General features: G+C 33.4%; 1 protein-coding gene across 9 annotated transcripts in view; it reads right to left on the minus strand.

Moving 5' to 3' along the window:
* Nucleotides 1-26,062, minus strand: part of LOC140439224 (WD repeat-containing protein 47) — a 234,780-nt gene that overhangs the window by 11,246 nt on the left and 197,472 nt on the right. Inside the window, exons 1-2 of one of the 9 annotated variants that reach the window (XM_072529010.1) lie at nt 14,493-14,678; nt 10,485-11,094 (exon numbers count right to left, since the gene is read on the minus strand). The exons of the other annotated variants lie outside the window; for them this stretch is intronic. Coding sequence (XP_072385111.1) covers nt 10,485-11,027 — 543 coding nt within the window. The 5' untranslated portion in view covers nt 11,028-11,094; nt 14,493-14,678. Of the gene's footprint in view, nt 1-10,484; nt 11,095-14,492; nt 14,679-26,062 lie in introns of those variants that run through there. 9 annotated transcript variants of the gene reach the window in all.

The following is a 26,062-nucleotide window of genomic DNA, read 5'->3' on the forward strand; positions in this document are numbered from 1 at the left end:
GAGATGACTTCAAGCGTATTCAGCACAACTGGATTCAGGGTGCTCAAGATAGAATGCATTGGAATTATTTACGGGAGGCCTATGTCCAGCAGTGGACTCAAAACGGATGACGATGATCTTAAAGCTTCACTTGAAAAACAGCTAATAGACCAACAATTTGGATTTCGGAATAGCAGATCAACAGAATGTAACATACTAGTATTTGTGGACTTTCTGAGGAACGCTGAGAGGGGCTGTAGGGTACATGCACTATACACTGATTTCTCCAAGGCCTTTGATCGGGTTAACCATAATATTTTATTAGTTAAACTTAAAAAAATGGGTGTTGAAGGGCCAATTCTTAGATGGCTGAGAACATACTTAATTGACCCAGTTCAGATGGTACGTATCAGGGATTTTGTTTCCAGTGAGATTAAGGTTCATTCAGGAGTACCCCAGGGTTCTCATTTGGGACCCTCGTTATTTAACATATTCATCAATGATATACACCAGCACATTTCACCTCTTCTTTTTGCGGACGATCTAAAGTTTTACACAATTATCAATAACAGAATTTACACAATCAATTACAAAATCAATACAGAAGATTGTGTTAATCTTCAACACGACCTTGATTGGTTGAGTGAGTGGTGTGTGTTGAATGCCATGGCCCTGAACACATATGTGTCATGCTGTTTCTCTTGGACGATCGAGAGACCCAATGGAATATAATTATAATATACAGAACATTCTTGTTGACTGGGTTACTGAAATTCGTGATTTGGGAATTTATTTAGACTCTAAACTTTTATTTGAATCGCATTATATGTTAATAATTTCCAAGTATTTACAAATGCTTGGCTTTATAAAAAGATTCACTACAGACTTTCAGAATAAAGCGATTAAATTACTATATTGTTCTTTGAGACAAGTTCAACACAAGTTCTTGAAATATGTAGCATATAAAGAGGGTATACCTTTTGAATTAAATCAAGTAAATTATGATCAAATTGAAACCCAACTTGGTATTCCCTCATTGTATGACCGACGATTAATTAAAGATACAAAGATGCTTTATGGCATAATTAAAATTCTACAGTCTTGTGTCCTCAGCTACTGGAGCAGGTTGATCTGCATGTACCTCTCCGTAGAACACGATTAAAACAAACTTTTTATGTTCCTCTTCACAGAACCAACTATGCGTATACTAATTTTTTATCTCGAGCACTAAGATGGGCAAATATTTACCCGGATCTAGATTTTTTTGCACCGAATGCCGAATTCATTTCTGGTCTCAGGCATGTGTTTATTTGAGTGTTTGTGGAATAAGTAATCATCATTTTGATGTGTAAAACTAAATTACGCGATTAAGTTTGTGATATTTATATTATATTTTTTTGTTTTATTGTATACATTGTAAACATCATCTTATTGGCATCAGCCCGTTAAAAATAAATAAATGAATTAAAAAGTTAATAATGATACTTACGATGCACTCTGTATAAGTTTATAAATAATTCAACGATATTTACGCGTTTTTCACACAGAAATTGAAGCGCTCCTTTGCCAACTGTTAGCGTTTTCACAGATCAGAGCAAAACGTAATTATAACATAATGGTTAACTAGAGCAAACCAAGAAAGCCTCGTCTTATTCTATTAACTCCGATCAAAAAACTGTATCTTTGTATAATGCAGTCATTCCAATTTGATTTATTAGCTATAATTAAATCAGTATAATTGTGGGTTTAGTTTACATTGTTGTGATATTTATTTACCGATGCTGTTATTTTAAATAATATATTTTGTTAACAACTGCATATGAAAAAAGGAAAGATATCGACTTTATAATGTACACGGTGATACAATAATTTTAAACAATAGTTTAATAATATTACAATAGTTTTAATCAAAAATGATTATATGAATTTGATTCCTCTGTACGTTGCTCCTATGTTGATTAATCGTGGTATTGTAACGTAACCTGCGGTGAGAGGGATTTTTTTTTATAGCACTTTTTCTATCCGAATTGTCGAATAAAGGCCTCTCCCATTTCTCGCCATTCATCCCTGTTGTGTGCTAGGCGTTTCCACATTGGTCCTGCGACTCTTTTGATATCGTCGCTCCAGCGCATTTGAGGTCTTCCTCTTGGTCTCTTCACATCGTACGTACGCAGTTTCCGACTTCTTTGTTCCATCTACCATCTTCGAGACGTTCGTTGTGTCCAGCCCATTTCCATTTTAATTTAGCTGCTTGTTTCGCGGCGTCCTTTATTTTTGTTTTGTTCCGGATTGCTTCGTTCGTTTGCCGATCTATTAGTGAGATACCAAGCATCTGTCGTTCCATGGCTCGCTGAGTTTTTCGAATCTTGTCCATGTTCTTTTTTGTGAATATCCAGGTTTGAGCTCCGTAAGTGAGAACGGAAAGGATACAAGAATCGAACACTTTGGTTCGAAGGTTTTGGGGTATCTTTTTGTCTTTCAGTATGTATGAGAGTTTTCCAAATGCGGCCCATCCCATTCTTACTCGTCTGCTTATTTCGGTAGTTTAGTTTTCTTTGTTTACCTTGATATTCTGACCCAGATATATGTATTCTTCTACATGTTCCACTTTTGTTCCTTGGATGGCTATCTTCGGTTGATCATCTTTATTCGACATTAGCTTAGTTTTACTCAGATTCATTTTCAGTCCTTTTTTTATGGATTCCGTATGAAGCTCATCGATCATCGATCAGAGGTATATTGGAGATTAAAAAAGAACTGAAGAATTCCAGGTTCAAGCATGTTTACTTTGCAAGCCGGTGCTCAGGTGTTTTGAATGATAACGGCGAGCTTTGGGACATAACCAACAAACTTACCAACTGAAAAGGAAGCAAGACAGACTTTGGTACTAAAAGAAAAGGAAAAATAAAGGGCGTCACCTTGTCTTGTTTTAGAGGGAAAAAGAAAACTCGTTATTAGATATATGAGAAGGTTGGTTCAACAATGATACTAAAATAAAGACAAATATGCTCAACCTCTCTTTAAAACCAAAATGCACACATAGTGATAAAGAACGACATACAAACACACTTGTGTAATATATATTTGTAATGTTTTTAAGAAAAAGTAATTGCAAAAATAATAAGCATAAGTATTACCTCTATTTTGTCAAAAACGTACAAACATTTTTCCCTCTAATGTAAAAGTAACGAAGGAATTAATTGAATAATATTGCTTCGCATGATAATAATACTTAAATTACAGGTAGTGCTGATTTATTGGAAACGATCAAGGATCTTTTGCGGTTTTCTGTTCCATTTTTAACGAATCGCCGAGTGCATTAAACAAAAAGTAGTTTGACAACGTCTTAACTATTATCACACCAGTTTACTGTTTTAAAGCTATTTGCATCGATCATAATAATTATAGCCGGGAAAGGAAAAGAATAATGCCGACCATTAAAGTAAAATGTAAAAAGTGAAAAAGCAGGACATCTTATCTTTTATATAGATATATTTAAAAAGGAAACATTCTCTAGAGAAAGCGAGGTAAAATTAAAGAATTTCTTTTTAAATGAACCGTTAACGGATATCGAATTATCAATGGAATAAACAATCGATTCTGAAGAAATAACGATGCAATTTAATTTTGCCTAATAACAAGGTTCATTAAGTGAGTTTTATATAATTTTAATTATTCCATTGTACGCAAAAACGATTCCGTTTCTGACAAAAGTAGAAATAAACGCTTATTATACAGAGTGTTTCACATAGACTGTACATTAAAATAATGAAAATAATCGAATTCAAAATATGAAAATTTGCAAATGTAGCTTATAATTGATAGAGAGTAGTAAATCGATGTGAAGACCGTTATTTCGTAAAGCTACTTGTGACGCCGTCTCTTAGCTCTTTTTCCGTGACGCTCGCCTCAGCATTTTCTAATAGAGAAAAAGTAATAGAACGCCAGTATAGAAACTTATAAAAGCGATAGAGAAAAGAAATTGTAAAGATGATGACGGCCAACGTCTGAATACGGACACTGCACCTAAAGAAAAAGATGGAAGCTTCTCTCCAATAAGACATTTAGTATCCATAACAAAGCATTTTGTGATGTTACATTATCATCCTTGACTTGTTTCAATAAGAACAAGCTATTAATTATGCTTATCCACAGGTATTCAGCATGGTACAATGAATACACAAGGTATGATATTGCGCATGACATTTGACAGCTGGCCCAGGAGTGTGACGTAGTTAAGATCGCCTGAACCACCTCGAACCCAATATTACAGCTTAACGTCCACATTAATTTTGAAATTATGGTTAAAAAGTGATCTAATTTTTTTTTTAAATGTTTTGTTTTGGTTATAATTGAATAAAAATATATTTTCAGTAGCGTAAAACCTTTACTTCTCCTAGAGATTCAGGCGAAATATTTATTTTTGTTTTCATACATATACTAATAATATAAGTACTCTTTTTGTATGCAAATCCCTTGAAATTTAAAAATTTTCTGTAGAGGAAATACTGTGAATAGGTAAATAGTAGTAGATTTGCTTATTCTCATTTACTGTCACTCACTTCCAAGCAGTTTTACTGAAATAAAAACAAAATAGAGTACAATAGAGAAAAATCTGTTTTACAATTCAATATGGTATTTTAGATGAGTTATAATGAAATTTAGTAAAATAAAAAATATACACATTACTATAACCTACCGATTATTATATGCAAAATTTACATATCAAACAATATAATAATATGAAAATAAGACACAAATTAGTTCAAACGCAAAACACAATAAATATCGACTTCAGACGACTTTACACCGACAAGACAGAAAGCTTGTATAAAAACAAAAGTTCAACAATAATATCGGTTATCAATGGTGACTATTGCAAATTGCAAGTTATGAGATAATAAATATATTTTAAAGTAACTCAATACTGACTGAGTCATCTATTTTATAATAGAAAAATAATTTAGATATATGCTTACATATGTGTCTTTATACAAATGGTGTTTAGTTACTATTTATTTATACTGTATAGTATTTTTTTTGTAAAACTGAAAGTTTTTATTTGCCATTGTATATCTGGTTTTGTACCTTTTTCAAAGTATGCTGTGCAATTGCTTGTTGCAATAGTGACAATGAAGGTCAAATCTTTAGGTTTCATACATTTCCTAAAGATAGTGTGACTAGAAAACTGTGGATTATATCTTGTTGTAGATAGTATAATTTTAATTGTAATACTGCAAGAATTTGTTCTACACATTTTAAAACTGAAGATTACCAAAGAAATCTACAACAGGAACTTTTAAATTACGTTCCTAAAAAGGGTCTAAAACTGAAACCTGAGGCAGTACCTAGTCTTTATTTGCCTAAATCAACATCGGCTACCCTTTTAAACAACCAAAAGAAACGCGTACAAGGAGGCGAACACAGAGAGACAAAAAGTATGTTGAGCAGCTTCTTACTACTTCTAGGTCAACGACGTAAGTCTAAATCTTTATTTTTATTAATTATTAGTCATGAAACCTTAAATGGTTTTTTCATATCGATTTGTTAAGTAAGAAACTAGCTCAGCCTGCTATGCAATTTGCAATAAGAACTGTTTCGGAGGAAATCAATTTAGCATCTTCCAAAATAATATATTTTTCTTTGTTAAATCATTATTAAAATATACAATGTTATCATTATTATAAACAATACCAAGATAATTTTATGTGTGAATATTACAAAAGATGTCATTTTAAATGTGCAATATTGTGTGCCCTCACTACACTCATATTCGATGGCCAGCTAGCTCATTCGATATAAATAAAGTTGACTTTGTCATTATTTATTTTGATTTTGTGTTTAGTTCAGTAGGTATATATACGTTTACCACTTTTATGTATCTTTTTAAACATCTGAAATATCTAACTCTGGAGTATAAGTTAATTAACCTGTACCTACGTGTAATAAAAGATAATTAAAACGTGTCTTATAAAGGATATCTATGTTTTATAAAGGATAAATATTATAATAACATAATTTTATCATCTCTTTATAATTACTATAATTAAATTAGCCAAATTATATAAAAAACGTAAAATTAGTCTTTCCTATACAACTACATTCAAATGTTGCGGGAATAAGCGTTCTTGACTACGTCATGCGCGAAAGCGAACCGATTTTGGAACATTATATATCATACCTTGTGTATTCATTGTATTATACCATGGGTATTCAGTGCTTTACCGCACAAATATCACAACTAAGAATTATTAGGCAGCTGACTAATAAAATACGATTATTTCGAAAACGGTTGAATTTTAAAGTAATTAACAAGTATACCTTTTCTTTGTAAAAATAATGTATCTTTAATATTTTTTAACACAAATAGTGCTAACTTAAAGAACAAAAAAGTTAAGCGCAAATTTATGCCACATATGTGGCATATGTGGCGCCCTCTATTAGCTACATCAAAGTATGTATAAAATTATAATTTCTCCTACTTAAAAGCATCCAATTATAAATTTTTATCCATAAATATTTACAAACGTGAAAGTTATAGCGAAAAATAAAATTTGAAATTTCCACTTATAAACACTCTATATCTTTCATATTGAAGCAAGTTGGCTTAAATCGTAATATTTTTAAGTGCAGAATCTACGGTTTCTTTTTGTACAATTACTTAAGGACCACCCTGTCTATATATTCATTGGATAAACCATGTACTGAACAATGACGGCCCTTCGATGCAGTTACACCGAAAAATGGAAAGAAAGTACATGAAATGGTTTTAGATGATCATAAAGTGAAGGTGTCTGAATTGGCAGAGGCTACAAGAATTGGTGAAGAGTGTAGTGTAGACCAGGCCTTACCTGATTTGGGTTGGATATATCGTATATGATCCTGTTTTTTGCTTTAATTGCTTCGAAATATTATTAGAAATGATAATTTCACTACGCAGACACTTCAAAAAACACTTTTATTAAACCATTTGTGAAAAAAATTATAGAAATTCATTTTTTTTTCTACTTTTCGTTGCTATATCTCGGCAGCTGTGCATTGTAGAAAAATTTTATGAAGACAAAAACGTTTTTCAATTAAATTTCCTACATTAGACTAAATTGCAAATTGAAAAAATAATTATTATTGTTGTAGAATTAGCAAAAACCATTAAAAAAGGGGTCAAAAGTCAATGTTTTTTCAATAATATTTTTCAGGTATTTAAAAGTCACATAGAACCTTTAAAATTTAGCCAGGCAATCTTTTTAATGTAAAACACACACTACACAAAAATTCAGTACAATCGATCAAGTAGATTTCGCAAAATAATTTTTAATTTTGCAATCTAAGTTGTTAAAACAATTATGCAGAGCCAAAAAAAAAGCTTTAAATACTTAAAAAAAAAGGCATTCAATACAATTCGAATCATTGAAAGCCGTTAAATGGGAGAGCCTAGGGATTTTTTTTAACAACTATACAATTTTTTATAGATAGAACAACTTTTTCAAGTAACCTTTTTTTCCAAAATTATATTGAAAGTTCAGCCATAGACGCGTATTAAAAAATCATTAAGATTCGTTTCTATTTAATAGAAAATTAGTCCAAATAAGGTAACTGTCAATGTGATTCGTCCAAATCACACCCAATAATTATAAATCGATAACACCCAAAACTTGCTATTAGTCAAATACATTTGGTACTGGTTTTTCACTCACGTTATTAGTAAAACTAGTTCTAAATTCTTACACTTTTATTGGTGAATGAATAATCTTGGGTACAACTGTACTAGTCATCCCACTAATGAATAGCTGCTGAATGTATTGTTTTTTGAAGGAGTACGAGTAAGGCTGAAATATTATTTGATAAAACGGTAAACCAATAAAAAACGAACGTGCCTTCAAGTCGTGCAACTTATTTATACAGTGGAGTAGTGGAGTCCCAGTAATCTGAAATAATTAGGACCGAACCCATTTCGGATTACCAAATTTTTCGGATTAAACAGATTTTCTTAAAACAGTCTTTTAATAAAAAATATCATAAATAATATGCATATCATAAAGTACAGTACTTTCGTTTTGAACACAATATGAGCCTGTGATAATAAAAAAGGAAGTAATGAACCCTTTAATAGAAGAATACATTCATCTGAGACGTACAATCCAACACCGTTTTTCAAGACAAAAAGTTGGAGCCAATATAGAAAACTTATCCCGGGTCCAGCGCATCTCAAATTTCATTTATATTATAGGTAATTTTGCTGATATGATTGATGCAGAAAACTACTCACCCCAGCAAATATATAATGCCGATGAAACTTAAAGAGATTGCCAAGCAAAAGTCTGGCTGCTAAGGAAGACCTAACCGCTCCAGGTTTTAAAATCAGCAAAGAATGGGTAACCGTTTTAGCATGTTGCACTTACAAAATACCTCGTATGGTTATTGGGAAGTTGGCCAAACCAAATGCATCTAAAAACATTAATGTCAATTCTCTACCTGTGTACTACAGCTTGGATTAACGCACATCTTTTTAAGGAATGGTTTAAAAACCAATTCGTTCCAGAAGTTAAGCGTTTTTGTGAAACATCAGGCTTGCCAAGTAGCTCTGCCTGTGCTCTGCTTCTCATCGGCAATGCAACGTCCCATCCGTCCGATGTTAAGTTAGTTTGTGGAGATATAAAAGCTGTTTTCCTACCCCCAAACGTTACCCCGCTGATACAGCTAATAGGCCAGCACGTTTTATAATATTTGAAATTATTATACAGAAAAGCAGCTCTTGAGGCGACTAATCAGTGATGAAGATTAATTACTGCCACTATTAGAAAAACTCAAGAAAATAAATATAAAAGACATCATTTACTGGGTAGTAGAGGCTTGGGAATCTGTGAATGAGAAAGTTATAAGATACTCCTGGAAAAAAATTTGGCTAAGCCTTCCTTACGAGGAAATGCCAGATCTAGAGGCTGAAAAAACCAATTTCATAAGCATTTTAGCATAAGATTTTGCACCTTGTGCAAAATATTCCTAGCCGTGAAGAGGCGAATAACAACGATGTAGAAGAATGAGTGCGAGCTACGATACATATGATGGTCATAGTGTTAATATTATTAAATATTAAAAGTTTAATTTAAGTTAAGGAAAAAAAGGGGCCATCTCTCCCGGAATTACTCTACGTGCTTCTGCTTCTTTTTAAAGAAAATTTTCTTACGTTTTATTTATTTAATATTTTTTTATGTTATTTAATTACAGAATAATAAATCGATATCTTCATTCAATGTATCATATATGATACGATATGTGGATGTATAATTTTCTTTTGCCATCTTTATCCAGAATCGAGTGACTTTCCAGTTTTGATTTGTTTCAGTGAATTGTTCAATTGTTCAGTAGTTAATATTTTTATGTTGGTACTTAAAACTGTGGAATTTATCTTTATTTATTGTTAACACGTTTTTATAATGTACTTTCCACTCTTTTAAAAAGTGTTATTAAAATAAAAAATTACTGGGAGTTTATATCTACTAGCACTTTTACAAAGCATTCTCTTCAACGTTTACAACTATACTAATTGCAGCCGGTTATTTATTTATATCGACAACAAACGCATTACTTTTAAACCGCAGTTGTTCTACTTCTTTATCGACAGTCAGCTATTGTAAGCGAAAATTTATTTTCATGCTAATTAAAATAATTAAACGAAGCAAAATGTCTAATAAATTGTTTTGCTTAAGAAGATCAAATAGTCGCCAGAAAACACCTATAAAGGTAAAGGACTGAAACGAAATAACCAAAGAATGCCATTTGTGTATGAATAAAATTTGAAACTTCCAATATTACTCATTATCCAGAAAGACAACATCAGTCGTTTGAGAGAAAGTATATAAAAACAAAAATGATACCAGATAAGTTTAAAAAGACTTTTTCATAATCAAAAGTTTCAGTTATCTCACAATAGTACTAATAACGTTATTATGCGTAAACTATATTGGATCTAAATAATGGCACAAAGGAGCAAACTGTATAAGATATACAGAATGGACCAAAAGTCTGACGCAAATGCCTAATTATCTCTTAAATGGCTGTTCCGAATTGTACAAAAATAGGGATACACTTATAGGGATACACCTTTATATACGTCGAAGATCAGGGCGCGATTTCTCAATTTTAAGAAACCGTTATGAGCGGAGTGATTAAAGGGGACGAGTGGATATCAGTTCGAATGCAGCATTGGGCTCTAGGCCCAGTGCCTAGGCTCTAGGCGGGAATAATACAAAGTGACTAATGGTATCAGAAAAATCAAAGATCAAATTTGAAATATCTATATTACAGAATAGACGTTTCCCGGTTTTTGTACATTTCGGACCGTTCATTTAAGAGATTATTAGGCGTTTCCAGAATTATGGTGCACTCTGTATAAAGCACTACAACTATAAAAACCATTTCAAAAAATTTTCTAATTTCTGTTTGAAGATCTATTACTTAAATCTATTTTTAAAGCTGAAATAAAATAAAAGTAAAATGTTTCCAACCTGCAATCTTCCAACTCGTCGTCCTCTTGATGATAAATTATCCATTAACAAGTTATCCGTCGATCTTCTGTTGTTGATGTACACGCTATTTTTCAACATATGCTTTCCCTTTCCATTCAAATTTCCATTTCCCGTCCAAGTACCTTCCCTAATTTCCACCACTTCTGTTCGGACGTCCTCCATAGATTTTGATCTGCAGTGACAAGGACCACAATCGTTCCGTATTCTCGGATCAATCATCATCATCGGTGGAGGAGGCATCACATTTCTGTAATATGGTGCCAGTAGGTACTGATCTTTACTCTTAGGAGTGTTATATACAGGAGGTGGCCAGTAGGTGGGTTCCCGCCATCTAGCTAAAGGCGGTGGATCTTTTACTGGTAAAAGTTGAGGCCTCTGATGGTGTACGAAGAGATCCTTTCCCAGTTTGTTGTAGTCTTTGAAATAGGAGTTGTTCGGTTTTCTGACGAGCATCTCAGTGCTTTGCCACTGAGGAGGGCGGTGTATTTGGGGCGGCCTTTGCTTCAGAAGGAGATCGCCCATATTAGATATAATTAATGAAGTAATTTTAATGGGTGTTACACCAAATCGTTACATCTTGTGATTGCATCTGGATTAGGAACAAAATTATAGGTACCCTGACTTGGATATAATAATAATAATAATAAATATCGTAAATATATAATACAACACGTGATATCCTAAGAAATAATATAAAATTAAAAATGCTTCAGAAAAAAAGAGATCAGGACAGGTCCAAACAAGGATAACAATAGTTAATAGGACGGAAAGCTAAAAGTAAATGTGAGGTAAAATATAAAATATAAAGACAAACAACAATTACCAGGAAAATCATAAAACAATCGAAAACGAACGAATAATATAAAAACTTGTTTAAAATATTATTGAGGTTAAAAAACAATAAAAAAAAACATTACTTATTATAATCAATTTACTCTCATAGAGAATCTTTATTTGCGCATCTCATTACAACGTATAAAAAAATAAGTATTGACGACGCAACGAAGATGTTTGGCCAGAAAACTATTAAGGATTATGTAAAAAATCTTGCCTCCTGGATGCCGACAAATGCAGATAAGAATATCAAACAGAAGAAGCCATTCAACATCTTACCAGGAGCTAGACACCATTTGCTTCGACATGCCAATACAAGATTCGACATGAATTAATAGGGGAGACATAAAAGATAGTTATGTTGAAGGTATTAGAAAAATTCTTGATAGACATATTAAGGAGGGAGTCATTGAGAAATCATGCTCTCAATAGCACCCAGCATGTCCATCAAGAAGGAAAATCAACAGAAACAGCACTGGACGAAGTAATTCAGAAGATCAGTCACTCCAATATTAATGGAGAGATTGCGTTAACCGCCTTTCTGAATATTGAGGAAGCATTTAATAATATACTACCAAATGCTCACTATGACGCAGCAACATCAAAAGATATAGCCACTACCGTAAGCAACTGGATCAAAGCGATGCTGGAAAATAGGCTGACTCTAACAGACCTGCAAGGAAATGAGATTGGGGCCAAAACAGCTAAAGGGTGCTCACAGAGATAGTGCTTTCTCCCTTCCTGTGGTCACTCCTGAAACTACCAAAATGTTCTATCCAGCACATTCCAACGAACATTAAATATCCTTACTAGGTAGGGCCACAAGAAAAATATCTTTGTTAATCCTAGAAAAACAGTAGTATGTAGTCAATTTCACAAGGAGTCGGAACTTAGGTATCATCGGAATGCTCGCTATGTATGGACAAACCGTCAAAGAAGAGAGGAATGAGGCCTAATATCTAGAAGTAATACTAGATAAGCGTTTTACATGGAGCTCACCTGAAAAGAATATTTAACAAAGCAAATCTGTCATTTTGGTCATGTCAAAGGATATGGTGCATGGAACTCAAACAGATGTACTGGCTATATATGACTGTAGTCAGACCTCTGATTAGGTATGGCGCACTAATAGGGTGGTCTAAATTCCAACAAAAGATCACCAGAGAGAAACTGAATAAGCTTCAACGACAAGCATACTTAATCATAACAGGAGCGAAGTCAACTACACCAAACGTCTCCATTGAGGTCAGACATGACCTTCTTTCATCACATATATGGATGAAGAAGGAAGCGAAGGTAGAAAAGGATACCGGGATAAAATATGGAGATAATAAAAGATCATCCAGAGAGTGACCTATTTAATGAAAATATTTTCATCTATTTTTTACTTCCAGTGATACCGGAAGTTGCTTATAACTGTTTTTTTTTTAATGGAAACCCTGTATATTTTTAAATTTTAGAAATATTCACGTTATTCTGAAAATTTTTTGTTAATACTTCCCTATACCTATTGTGAACCGTTTTTGAGTTATAATGGTTTTTATATGAAAATTACACTTTTCTACCATGTATATAAAGTTCAATATCCTCTGTAATTTGAATATAAGCTTGGGAACTTATTAACCAGATACAGCATTATCGTTTAAAGTGTAAAGTTGTCTTTTTCATTATACAGGCTGCTGTCAAAATTGGCATAAAACCTAAATTTTCGTCTAATTTCTTTTTTTCAAATGGGACAATAACTGATAATTAAAGTTTAACTACGAGTATAACTAACGAGTAATAAAACTGGATTAACAATAACTGATATTTTTGTCAGAACATTCCATAGTCTACTTGATAAATAAATTTTTTGTCACAAAAATGTGTAAAGTTAATTTATTTGAAAACTGCAAGAGATAGGTATAGGGAATACTAATACAGATCGATAGTAAAAAACAAATTTTTCTAAAATAATGAATCACATACAGGGTGTCCCATTTGAAAAAAAGGAATTAGGCGAAAATTTAGGATGCCGGCTTAATGCCAATTTTGACAGCACCCTATATAATAGAAAAGGCAACTTGACATTGTAAACGATAATGCTGTATCTGGTTAATAAGTACCTAAGGAATTTAAACTTTATTCAAATTGCATTAGGGGATATTGAACTTTATATACATGGTAGAAAAGTGTAATTTTCATAAAAAAACCATTATAACTCAAAAACGGTTCACAATAGGTATAGAGAAGTATTGACAAAAAAATGTTTAGAATAACTTAAATATTTCTAAAATTAAAAAATATACAGGATGTCCTATTAACAAAAACAATGTTATAAGCAACAAGTAGCAAATAGATGAAAATATTTTCATTAAATAGGTCAATCTTCAAAACCCCCTCATTCTAATTTTTATGATTCAGTTATCTTTAGTTTTCGAGATATTTCTAATTGGCCGTTTATCTGCTGCACCCTGTATAGCCAGTACACCTGTTTATGTTCCATGCCCCATAATTTCCCATTCGATTTGATTCCATAGAGATGTGAATGTATAGAAAAAAAATCTCGTGGATGGATCATGTTACAAATGTTAAACAAGAGTAAATAAAGAAAAAATAAAATATGTCAAACATATACCTAATGCGTGGAGAAAAATACAGTATTTTGCGATTCATAATCCAATGCAAAATAGAGATCTTGTCTGAAAACCCAAGAGAGTATGTTTGCAGCACACAACAACTCTTTAGAGCAGTTTCTTCGAAAGTTAGAGTGACCACGATGAATTCCATACTACATAACCATAACAGAGATAGCACTGAATTAAAATAGAAATGTCTATGGATTCATAATACATGTAAATCAATAACAATTGCTAGCAGGCTTTGCATTACAAAGCTCTAAGCTTTAAAAGCAAAAAGTACACTAACTGAAGAAATTGGAAAAAGAAAAAAAGCGATCGACATATTTTTGCAATTAAAATACTGTAAGGTGCCCTTTGCTCCAATGGGAGCTATATATGACATTTGACTTATCTATTTTTAATACTGGACAGAAGACTTATATACTATTAAAACCAATCTCAAACCTATTCTTCATTTGTAAAAATATACTAGTTTCCTACTAAGAATATTTTTAATGGCCTATTTTTCATTAATCGTAAGGATCCAGGGTACCTATTCCTTCGTTCTTAAATCCTTGCATAACACAAAAACTTCAACAATCACGTCACCGATCTCGAAGAAGCGCGAGAGTCAAACAAAACACTGAAGGTTCCACACTCACGCGAAGAAAACCAAAAGCGCGAACTAGAGTATCGAAAGTTCACCAGTCCGCGACGAAGTCCGTTCAACGTTTGCAAACACCACAACTATCACCGACGGTTGGTAGGCTTTAACCTAGTTTTTTGAACGAGAATATCACCCCACCTTCGGTTGGGAAAAAGAAATTTTCTATGATTTTACGACGGTTTGCATGAAAGATGGAAGATGAAATCTTTTAAGTAAAATTGCGAAGTAATCAAAAGTTTATTAAAATTTCACTAGTTTTATGCGAGTGCAGTTAATCGAAACAGATCGTTATATAATGGTTATTTGATTGTTATAGTTGAACGAGTGCAAGATGCCTACGAAATCTCATTACTAAGACACTTATGGCAGATATAAAACTTGGTTAGTGGAAATCAATGTTTACAGAATCAAAGACCAGCAAAATATCCAGGTTCATCTTAAAACAATCAAAAGATCGCGTTGTAATATCCTACAACTTGGCTCAGCAAGATCACCATATAATATCCTCGTGCTATTGACGTTTCAGGATACTATTAAAGGTGGTAAAGATAATGGAAGACACTAAGTTAAAAAAAATTATTTTTGTGCTTGGGCTATTGGTGCCACAAATAAAACCTGTATACAGTGTGATTCATTAAGAATGTCCCACCTCTGAGTTGTAGATTCTATAGTCCTTTTCCATCATATTGATAGCACATTATGTATGCAAATCCTCAACAGGTCAAAAAACCTTAGGCGTCACCCTATACTTGTTTTGAAATAAATAAAAAAAATTAATATTTTAAGATGCCATCAACAATTCATTATCTTTTAAAAAATCTTCTGTAAAATAAGTGTCCACTAATCTCACTATACCTTTTTTGTGCGTAAAAACGTCGGTATATATGCCACACGATTATTGTTAATTATACACGGGTGATTAACGAGAGAATTCAATGTTTCACGAAATAAATTAATGTAAACAGTAATTTAAAGGTGATTATTGTTTTCTATACAAGTTATCGCCTGACACAAAAAGAATACCTTCTTTGAACGATTACCTGGAATTACTGATAAGGCTTCACTAATGATAGTTTAAGTAGTTTTTATGCCACATTACAGCTTATGCCAATAATATAAATTAGAAATTGTTTGCATCTTCCATTTAGTTTGTAGATGTACATTGTTCATGTCTTAACTACCTACGTTTTTGGTGTCGATATTTTGTTATTTGCATTTAAAAATGACGTCGACAACAGGTTTTATCCCGGTTAAGTGTTGTTTTAAAGGTGCCTTCAGTCTAAGAGAGAAAAATATAATATTAAATGTACACGATGCACTTGTACATCAACGCCCTTTAAGTAATGTTCGTGAAATCGTTAACATGTGTTCAAATATGACAGGGGTTGGAGAAGCAACAATTTATAGATTCCTAAAAGAAAGAAAAGGAGGAACTGTTTCATCTCCCAAGAAGAGTGGAGGGAGTAAACCCTTAGAAATTGAAGAAATACATAAAAACATGATAAGACGCAGCGTCCACTCATTTTTTTAACAAAGAATTTCCAACATTGGATAAAATCCAAACATTAATTAGAGAAAACGAAGAGTTACCAATCATAAGCAACAAGAAATTATGGGGACTATTGAGAGAGATGGGATTTCGTTGGCAAAAGAATAGAAGAAAATCCGTTTTAATTGAAAAAGATTACATTGTATGTTGGAGACGAGATTATCTAAGAACTATTAAAAAGTACCGAGAAGAAGGGAAAACAATTTTTTATTTGGACGAGACTTGGCTAAATGAAGGTCATACTGTACCATATCTATGGGTTGATACAAATGTGAAAAGTTCCCGTCAGGCATTCATCGAAGGTGTATCTACTGGAATAAACAATATTCCCGTTGGAAAAGGACGCAGACTCATAATAACCCATATTGGAAACGAATACGGTTTTGTCAATGGTGGATTATTAAGTTTTGGCTCAAAATCAACCAAAGATTACCACGAGGAAATGACTGCTGACGTTTTTGAAGAATATTTTTAGCAAATGTTGGATTTAATTCCAAAAAATTCTGTCATAGTCATGGATATTGCTAGTTACCATTCAAGACTAGCAGAAAAATTGCCAACAACGGCATGGAAAAAAGGAGAGATAATCGAATGGTTGGATAAACACGCAATTGAGTACAAGGAGAATTCGACAAAAAAGGAATTATTACCTATTGTAAGGCAACATAAAGCAGCTTATAAAAAATATATAATTGATGAAATGGCATTAAACCGTGATGTAATTATTTTACGTTTACCCCCATACCACTGTGATCTGAATCCGATAGAAAATATATGGTCTCAAGTAAAGGGTGAAGTCGGACGCAACAACAAAACTTTTAAATTAGAAGACTTACAACAATTATTAGAACATTCCTTATCAAAAGTAACTCCAGAAAATTGGAAAAATGCTGTTAGTCATGCTCACAAGGAAGAAAATAAAATGTGGAATTTGGATAATATGACTGATGCAATGCTGGAACCGGTAATAATTAACATTGGAGTTGAAGATTCCTTAGATTCTGAAGAAAGCAGTGAATCTGAAATGGAATTTGATTAAAATAATATTCATTTTTTTACAAATCAGCCCCTGTTACGACAACAAATTATTTTATATATAACCAATAAAATAAACATCTTACATTTCTTGCAAATTCATTAGTACCTGTTAATCTCGATCACTCCGACACTGGCAACTTTATTTAGGGATTAGTAACCCTCAAAACTATTGTATTCTATTCTGCTTCAACCTTTATACCTGGTGGTCATACTCAATTTAAAATTGTTTTCCTATATACTTCTGTAAACTTGTTGACAAATATCTATTTTTCATTGAGTCACCCGTATCAACAGTTTAGGGATTTGCATACATAATGTGCTAGCAATATGATGGAAATGGACTATAGACGTCAAAATATGATGATTCTGCCCAACACGCCTTATATGAATACTGCTAGTTTCACATTATTGTATATTTTCACAATTTCTATTTAAAAATTGGCAATTTTACGTTTTTTTACTTTAGCATTACTAATTTAGACTTTAATTTAGCATTGCCAATAGAGGGCGCTAGTTACACTTGTTTGTATTTAACATAACTATGGGTAAAATAATTCAAACATATGAAGAACCGTTTAATTTTTCTGGCTTGTGTCATAGTCAAAGCATTTATGAATTGAGCTGTGATTCAACAGGTTAAGTGCCACCATATTGAAAATTTTAATGTCTTCATTGGCCATCAGCAAGATTTATATCACAAAAATCTATGAGAGTCCAACGTGGCATCACGCCTTGACTTATCTATTCCTATTGATAACGTGTCGGCATATCTAACAAGCGAAGGCGCTTCCGTTTTTCTTGTCAGTACTTAGATTAGAGCGGCACAATGCAGTCGTACGAGAAAGAGAAACAAAAACTTGAAAAATCAACCAACCAACTTATTCTAGTGACAGTGAAAATGAATAGAGTACTCTGAAAATAAATAAAATAGAACAGAATAAAAAGAGAAAACGTGTGGACAGAAATACCAAACCGTTGGGACAAGATGTATCGACGTTTACCAGTAAAGACTGCTGCTATAGAATCTGTCATTGCCCAACATTCTGAAGTCTCCGAACAGAAAATTTTTTAGAAGAACCAATAGTATCCAATGCAATGAATGAAGCTATTGCCTGGGGGCCGATCAATAACGAAAATTTATAGAAATTTACATTTGAGGGCTATAATTCTGTAAGTTTTCATACACAATTATACGAAAACTTATACAGCAAGTCGCCCTTTCAATTCTACGAATATTCTGTAGACGATGGTCTTTTATCCATAATGGTAAATATCTAATTTATTTTGTTCAACTGATTTTGATTTATTTTTTATTTTTAAGTCAAAGAAACAAATCGTTATGCCCTGAAGTATCAGGAAAGAAATCAGAAAAAAGCGCACGTATTACCGCGTGGCACAACACTGATGCCACTGAAATAAAACAATTCTTAGGTATAGTTGTAAAGTATACTACAGTTATATATTATAGTATACAAAGGTTTAAAATAATAATCAAGGTCTTTGTACAACAAAAAAATATAATTTTATGCTAAATTTCCTCACTATCTGAGTCATCAGCACTACTCTCATTGTACTTTTCAGCCGGTGTGCTTTCTTGAAATAAAGTAGAAGTTTCTACTTTCTTCTCTTAAGTCCTGAAACAAGTGTCTCACATCTTTTATTTTAGTCTGATTAATAAAAACCCGTGCAGGAAGATCGTGCACCGATAACGTATTCTGTCTTAAACAAATAATAGAAAAAAGATCGGCTAAGAATCTAGAAACTCATATTACTTTTGTAGACCTGCAAAAAGCATATGACAACATCCCCTTAACAAAATTGTGGACAACGTTGAAAAGATCTAACATCAATCACACATTGATAAATGCTGTACAAGAACTATATAGAGGCTCAAAGGCACAGATAAAAACAGGAAAATATCTAACGGAAGAATTCCTGGTTACAAAAGTCTTGCGACAGGGATGCTGTATCTCACCAACCTTATTCAAGATATATGTTGCAGCGGCATTGGAAAGATGGAAAAGAAAGGTGCATAGGATGGGTATAGAGCTTAGCAATAAATGTATATATACACTCCAGTTTGCTGATGACCAGGTAGTGCTAGCGACCGACAGGGATGACATGCAGTACATGCTTAGAAAACTGATAGAAGAATATAACGACTGGGGAATGAATGTCAATACAACAAAAACCAAATATCTTTGTATTGGAAATGAGTCAGATAACATAGACCTCGAAAACGGACAACATATTTCCTGCTGTCAGTGCTATAACTACTTGGGTGTTGCCTTTGACAATACAGGAACTGATACACGGGAAATAGAAAAACGAATCACTCAAGCAAAGAAAGTCTTAGGATGTCTCAATGATATACTGTGGAGTAAAGAGATAACGAAAGGAAGAAAATTTAATATATATGAGACCATGATTAAAACTACTCTTCTTTATGGCGCTGAAACATGGAGAATTAGTGAAAAGAATAAAAAGCGAATAGAAGCAGTAGAGATGGATGCAATGAGAAGAGCTTTAGGTATTTCCAAACGAGACCGAATCAGAAATGATGTAATAAAACAACGTATGGGAATAGAAGGAAATATAACTCAAGATATAGAGAAGAAACAATTAAGGTGGTATGGGCATGTTCAACGGATGCCAGCAACAAGACTCCCCAAAAAAGTAGTAGAATGGCAACCGATAGGTCGACGGAAAAGAGGAAGACCCAGATTAGAATGGCAACACGGCGTAAACAAGTCCATGAGCGAAAGAAATTTAACAACAAACGACTGCGAAGATAGGAAGAGATGGTGTTTAGGTATCGGACAACGTCGAAAGATGTTCTAAACCGATGTATATATAATAGAAACCCGAGGCAAAGGTGTAAGAGTAAGGTCAAGTGGCAACGTTTATGCATATTTAAAAGTAGGTTTTAGAAGCAGCCAGTGTCCCACAAGGTTAATACTTCAGCACGCGATACTGTTGTATTTTAAACTTACAATCTTTATTCACAGGCTTCTTCAAAAAAATAAGAAAGAAGTGCTACATCCCAGTGATATATTATAGAGGAGTCATGTTTGAGGCAGAAAGGAGAAGGAGTTTGTCTGCACTGTACGATTTTTTCTAGGTAGACTTTGGTGACTAAAGGAGTGTCCACGAACAGGATAAATCGACTCTATGGTTTTAATATCCAAGAATAAAACCGTAACAAAGTCTGATTTTTATTTTGGGTCCAGCTGCATCTGATAGAAGAACAATATGCTTGGTATTAGGACAATCTGCTAATTTATTGTGAATACAGTCAAAGATGAATGAAGCAATACTACTTGTTACCTTTTTACATTGAGATTCTATAAAGGAATATACATGACGATCCATCATTATGCATGTGTATATTGAATACGTACATCCATAAAAGTCTTTTATAGAACTGTTTTGTTATGCTGAGCTTTGGCAACGGTAGATTTTGTGCGTAATCAAATTCCAGGACAAGAATGCCACTATCATCTGTTGCATTTCTCAAGTAATCATTTTTTAGCTTGGAATATGCCTCGAGAATCTTTTTATGGAGATTGTAATCAACACGGCATTCATCATTCCGGTTCTTTTCTAGTTTGATTTCACACTCACTCAAATTAGTTTTTCTGAAAAACAACTTTTGAAACTGTTCAAAAATATTTTTAATCGATAGGTCTGGGTTGTCGAAGTACAATCTGTTTGTTTTCCCAAGTATGTAATGACGTATGTGGAATATGTTTTAAATGTTCTAAAGCCATAGAATAAACATCATCTGAAATTTTTTTTTTGGTTTCCCTGTTTTCCACGTTTTATATCAAGTGGAGTTTTCTCAACAATTTTTTTCTATAATATTCTTACACGCTTGACTCCTACTTAATATAAGTCAACAAAAAAGGAACGTCACACGGGCACATCACAACCAGAAGTTTTAAGCTTGTATTTCCAGTGATACTGTCTACTAATTTTGGGATTTTCTATCCTTTTATACTTTTCTGGAGGCTCCCTTATTGCCATACAATCTGCTAGAAGAGTGTCTCAGCTGTGCCAACACTCCACTAAAAAAGTCAACGTAAAGAACCACGTAAAAACGTAAAAAAGTGTTGTAACAACGTGAAACATTTTTTCTACGGCATACAGATGTAATTTAGAACACAAAGTTTGAAAAAAAAACAAATCATGTACAAACCATGCCCAAACCTTGCTTCTAAGAATTAGGCTTATTAATCAATTTTGTAGATTAGTTATACTACACAAATTAAAACCTCAAGCTATCCATAGCCACTTTTACTCTTAAAATAACGAAGATGTTGATTGTTTAAAAAGGGAATTTACAAAGAAATTTCTCTACGGCATTATCAACTGTGTTAACAAATAATGTAAACCAGCGCTAACGATGTAAATCATTATAAATTTCTCTCACACATTATTCGTTATTTATTAAGTCTTTTCGACGCCGCATCTCAAGAAGCTGATGGTGGATTCTCGCAATGTTCTCAACAAAACGCTAATTACTACGTTTTTAATTTGGATAAAAGAAAGTTATTTATTGCTGTAAATAATCTAACCGTATTAGTGCAATATGTGGTTTTTAAGAGAAATGTATCTTACTATGAAAACCATTTATTAAATTCTTACAAACTATTAGCTTAGGGGCTCCTTTCAAATAAACATTAAGTACTAATTATTTCTATAACGCGCCTATAACTCTGAATCACCCAAGGTAAACATATAGAAAATATTAAGTCTAAATAAGATAACAAAAAATCAGGAGTTTTTATGGCTTTGGAAATTGGTCATCAAGCCAGTACTTTATAGTTTGTTATTGTTAAAATCAGTCAGTTTTTTTACATTCATCTATTCAAACCGAACTACCCATAAAACACCTCGTCTTTGTCTTCTCAAATAGAAGCAAGCTCTCAAAACTCCCTCTTTGGCTCCTCAACTAGAAACAAGTAAATTCTTTTCACGCTTTCCAAATAGAAGCAGATTTCAATTAACTTTATTTTTATTAAATAGTTACCTCAGTTAAATTCAGTGCTGCAAATGAAAATCGTACTTTTACGGCAACAGTATCAAAAGGGTTAATCTAAATAATAAAATAAAAAGTTCTACCGCAAATCTCATTTTAATTATTCTATTTTCAATTTTACTATTTACTACACGATTAGTAAGCCGCAATTTTGCGACCTGTTGGTAGCTGGTCCTTCGAGAGTTATATCTACTTTTCGTCTACCAAATGTAGGAGGGTGATAATATAGTTTTCCAAATATGTGCTTTTAAATCATTGAAGCAGCTACCTCATCCTTTCCCCCATGCAGGGGAGTTTATAATTTTTTTACAAAATGAGAAGTAAATGGCTAGTATGGGTCTTAGAGGTCATATACTTGCAGCTCAAGGATGAGGTGTATAAATGTACAAATTTCAACGTATATTTAAAATAAAAAGTTTTCCAAAAAATAACTTATTAAGTGAAAAGTGAAAAGTATCATATATACAGTCCATCTGCTGGATCTTTGGACAAATATGACATTATTCACGAATTATTTTTTATATGCCTCATATATGCATATAAAAAACAGCATATATGACATCTATATTTAAGAAAGGAGATAGAAAACGATGCGAAAGCTACAGAGGAATAAGTGTAATATCATCAATGGGAAGATTATATGGGAAGATACTGCGAGAAATGATAGAGCAAGCGATAAAAGGAAAATCGGGGAGGATCAGGCAGGCTTCACGGCAGGAAGATCATGCATAGACCACATATACACAATGGAACAACTGTTGAAAAAGAAAAAAGCAAAAAAATAGAGATATATATTTGGCATTTGTGGACCTGAGAAAGGCGTATGACGCTGTACCAAGGTCAGAACTATGGGAGGAAATTTACAAATTAGAAATACAGACGGAGCTCATAGAAGCTACAAAAGCTCTGTATAAAGAAAATAAAGTGTCCATTAAAATGGGAACAAGAATCATAGGAGACTTCACCCAACAAAAGAGCTTCTGCAGGGTTGTTCCACATTTCCAACCCTATTTAAAATATACTTAGAGAAAGCCTTGACTACATGGAAGAGAAAATGCGAAGGCATTAAGCTTTGCAGACGATCAAGTAGTGATTGCACGAGACCAAGAAGACCTCAGTTACACGATGAAGAAACTACAAGAAGAATATACCAAGGCTGGCCTAGATATTAACCTCGCGAAAACAGAGTACCTATCTACAAGTAAAGAAGACATAGAAGATCTACAGATTGACGACAACGTAACAATCAAAGGAAAGGATAAATTCAAATACTTGGAGATTATAATCACGAAAAAGGCAACAACAGAGGAAAAAATTAAGCAAAGATTAGGACAAACAAGAACAGCAATCCGACAACTTAACTCAGCATGGTGAGATAGACACCTAAATATAAAGACAAAAACACAGATTTGGGTAGGTAATTTGATAAAGTTAGAAGATACCCTTCTTCTTTTTAAATAGACATGACTGTATGTTTTTCAATATGCCTCCAGTAAGTTGTCGTTTCATCGTTTTCGTGGTCTTCCTACTGATCGTCTTCCTATTGGGGAACCGCCTCTTCCTTCTTCTTACCCAGTTCTTGATGTTCTCCACCTTGCATCTACGTCGTATATCTGTACTTCTAGCTCTGTCCCATAGTATCTTACCATCAAGTTTTTTAAGTGTTTTCATCTCTGCTATTTCTAACATCCTTTTTCTAGCCTGCCTGGGGTGATTGCGGGGTGGATTGAGTAGTTCTGCGGTTACCACAGCCGGTCCCAAGCCCAGATAAAATGTGGAGGGGGATTGGCAAGGTTAGCAATCTACCAATCGTAAAAACAAATACTGCTCAAAGAAACAATGTACAGCCTCGGAACCGGATTGATACTATGAAGATGACTACGACAAGAAATAAGGACAAGCGAAAAACATCCAAAGCCTAGATGAGAATTACTACTTGGAATATCAGATCGCTCAACTCAATGCACCAAGAAATAACCCAAGTGCTGAAACAGAAAGAAATAGACAGAAGATACCCAATATATATAATTAATATTCCTAAAAACTGACCTCAACATAGTGTACGTTATTCGCTTCTCGACATTTTTGTAATATTTGCTTATTATAAATATACTGGTTCCAGTTAGTCACATTCGAGTAACTTTCAGAAATGGGTTAGTAGACGATCAACATTTCAAACAAATGAGAATCCATTAACTGGAACTCACTCACTCACACGGCCACTTCGAACCAAGTAACGTTTTGTGTTTTAGCGAGTCCGTTATCAAGCGCTGTCAAGATTATTTACGATAGCGATTCGCTTTCGTTGGTTCGTTTAACAACAAAATGGGTGCCTTTCACAAGAATGTCAAACATTTCTTTTAATCTATAATGACTTTTGGATATTACTTAATATATGAAATGCAATCGTTATAAACACAATATTGTAATGTTTTTTCCTTGAAACTAAAATAGTTAAAGTTGTGTGGTTAATAAGCCGTAAGTAAATACTTACAAAAATGATCAAATTAGTGTTTACAATTTACTATATTATCTGTTATTGTAATAGCAAGACATTGACAGATCTAAATTATATATTCCTGTAACGTCTTTTATATCCTCATTAATTCAACTAAAGTTCTCCTCAACCAGCCAATGATTTGTGTACTAGCCTAGACTGTACTTTCAGGACACTTCCCGAATTTTTGGTTGTTTCATAATGTTCATAAACCTATCGATAATCTGTAAAGAAAGTGACTAAGGTTAAAAAAGCCGCATTAAAGACAGCGAAAAAAAAGCCAAAGCGAACAAAGTTGAAAAGAAATCAGCACCTAAAACTGGCCAAAGTAAAAACATCAACCAAAGAGAAGAAATCAAAGTTCTACGAAAAAACTAGCCGAATACCGCCAAGGGTGCCCTAAGTTCACCAAAAGATAGAAAAGCTGCTGCTCCTAAGAAGAAGTAAGACTGGGCTATCTTCCAAATAATAAAAACCAAAAGTTCTCTTTATTAGGAACATAATTGATGATATTCTGCTCCAATAATATCTTAGTCTCCCTGGCACATGCACATTAATAAATGAAGCTATAGCTCATCCGAATACGACCAACATAACGGTAATCCACCTTCTGAAATTGGGGAAAAAACTAAAATTTAGTCAACAAATTCAACTTTGTTATAGTTAGATTTCAGTATCTTCCCAGTCGCCATGTGTCCTCATCTAAGCTCATCATCATCCAGCCTTCATATATCACGTCCACTGCTGGAAATAGGCCTCCCTTAAACTCCTCCATTCTTTACGATTTTGTGTTCTTTGTTGCTAATTTTTGGTGATACGCCTGATGTCGTCAGTCCAACGTGTAGGTGGTCTTGTTTGTATTCCTGTTTGATCTTCTCGTCTACTTCCATATAATTCCTCGTTAAACTCTTCGACGACCTCTATTAACTCGTCTCTACGTGATATTATTTCATTTTGCTTGTTTCTTAATTTATGAATTTCGCATTTCCCATTCGTTAGCTTTCTACGTAGAACTTTTAGGCTGATATTTTCCTAAGCTGCTGCCTCTAATTTCCCTGTCTATCCCTTATCTCTGGTTCCTTCTTGGTCGTCCACGTTTTCTATGTCCTGGCGGTACCCAATTTAACAGTTGCTTTGGTAGGCTATCTTCTGTAATCCAATTTGTTTTGTCCTAATGTCATCTATAATTGTGTGATCTAATTTCATTATTTCTCTCATACGGTCATTTGTTATTCGTTCTCTCCTGAACTTTCTTGTGGATCTTCGCGAAACGTTTATTTCTGTAGATTTTTGACGTTTGTTCTGTTCTAGTTTTTATTTACCAGACTTAA

This window comes from Diabrotica undecimpunctata, chromosome 4, assembly GCF_040954645.1.
Source record: "Diabrotica undecimpunctata isolate CICGRU chromosome 4, icDiaUnde3, whole genome shotgun sequence".
Taxonomy (NCBI): Eukaryota; Metazoa; Arthropoda; class Insecta; order Coleoptera; family Chrysomelidae; genus Diabrotica; species Diabrotica undecimpunctata.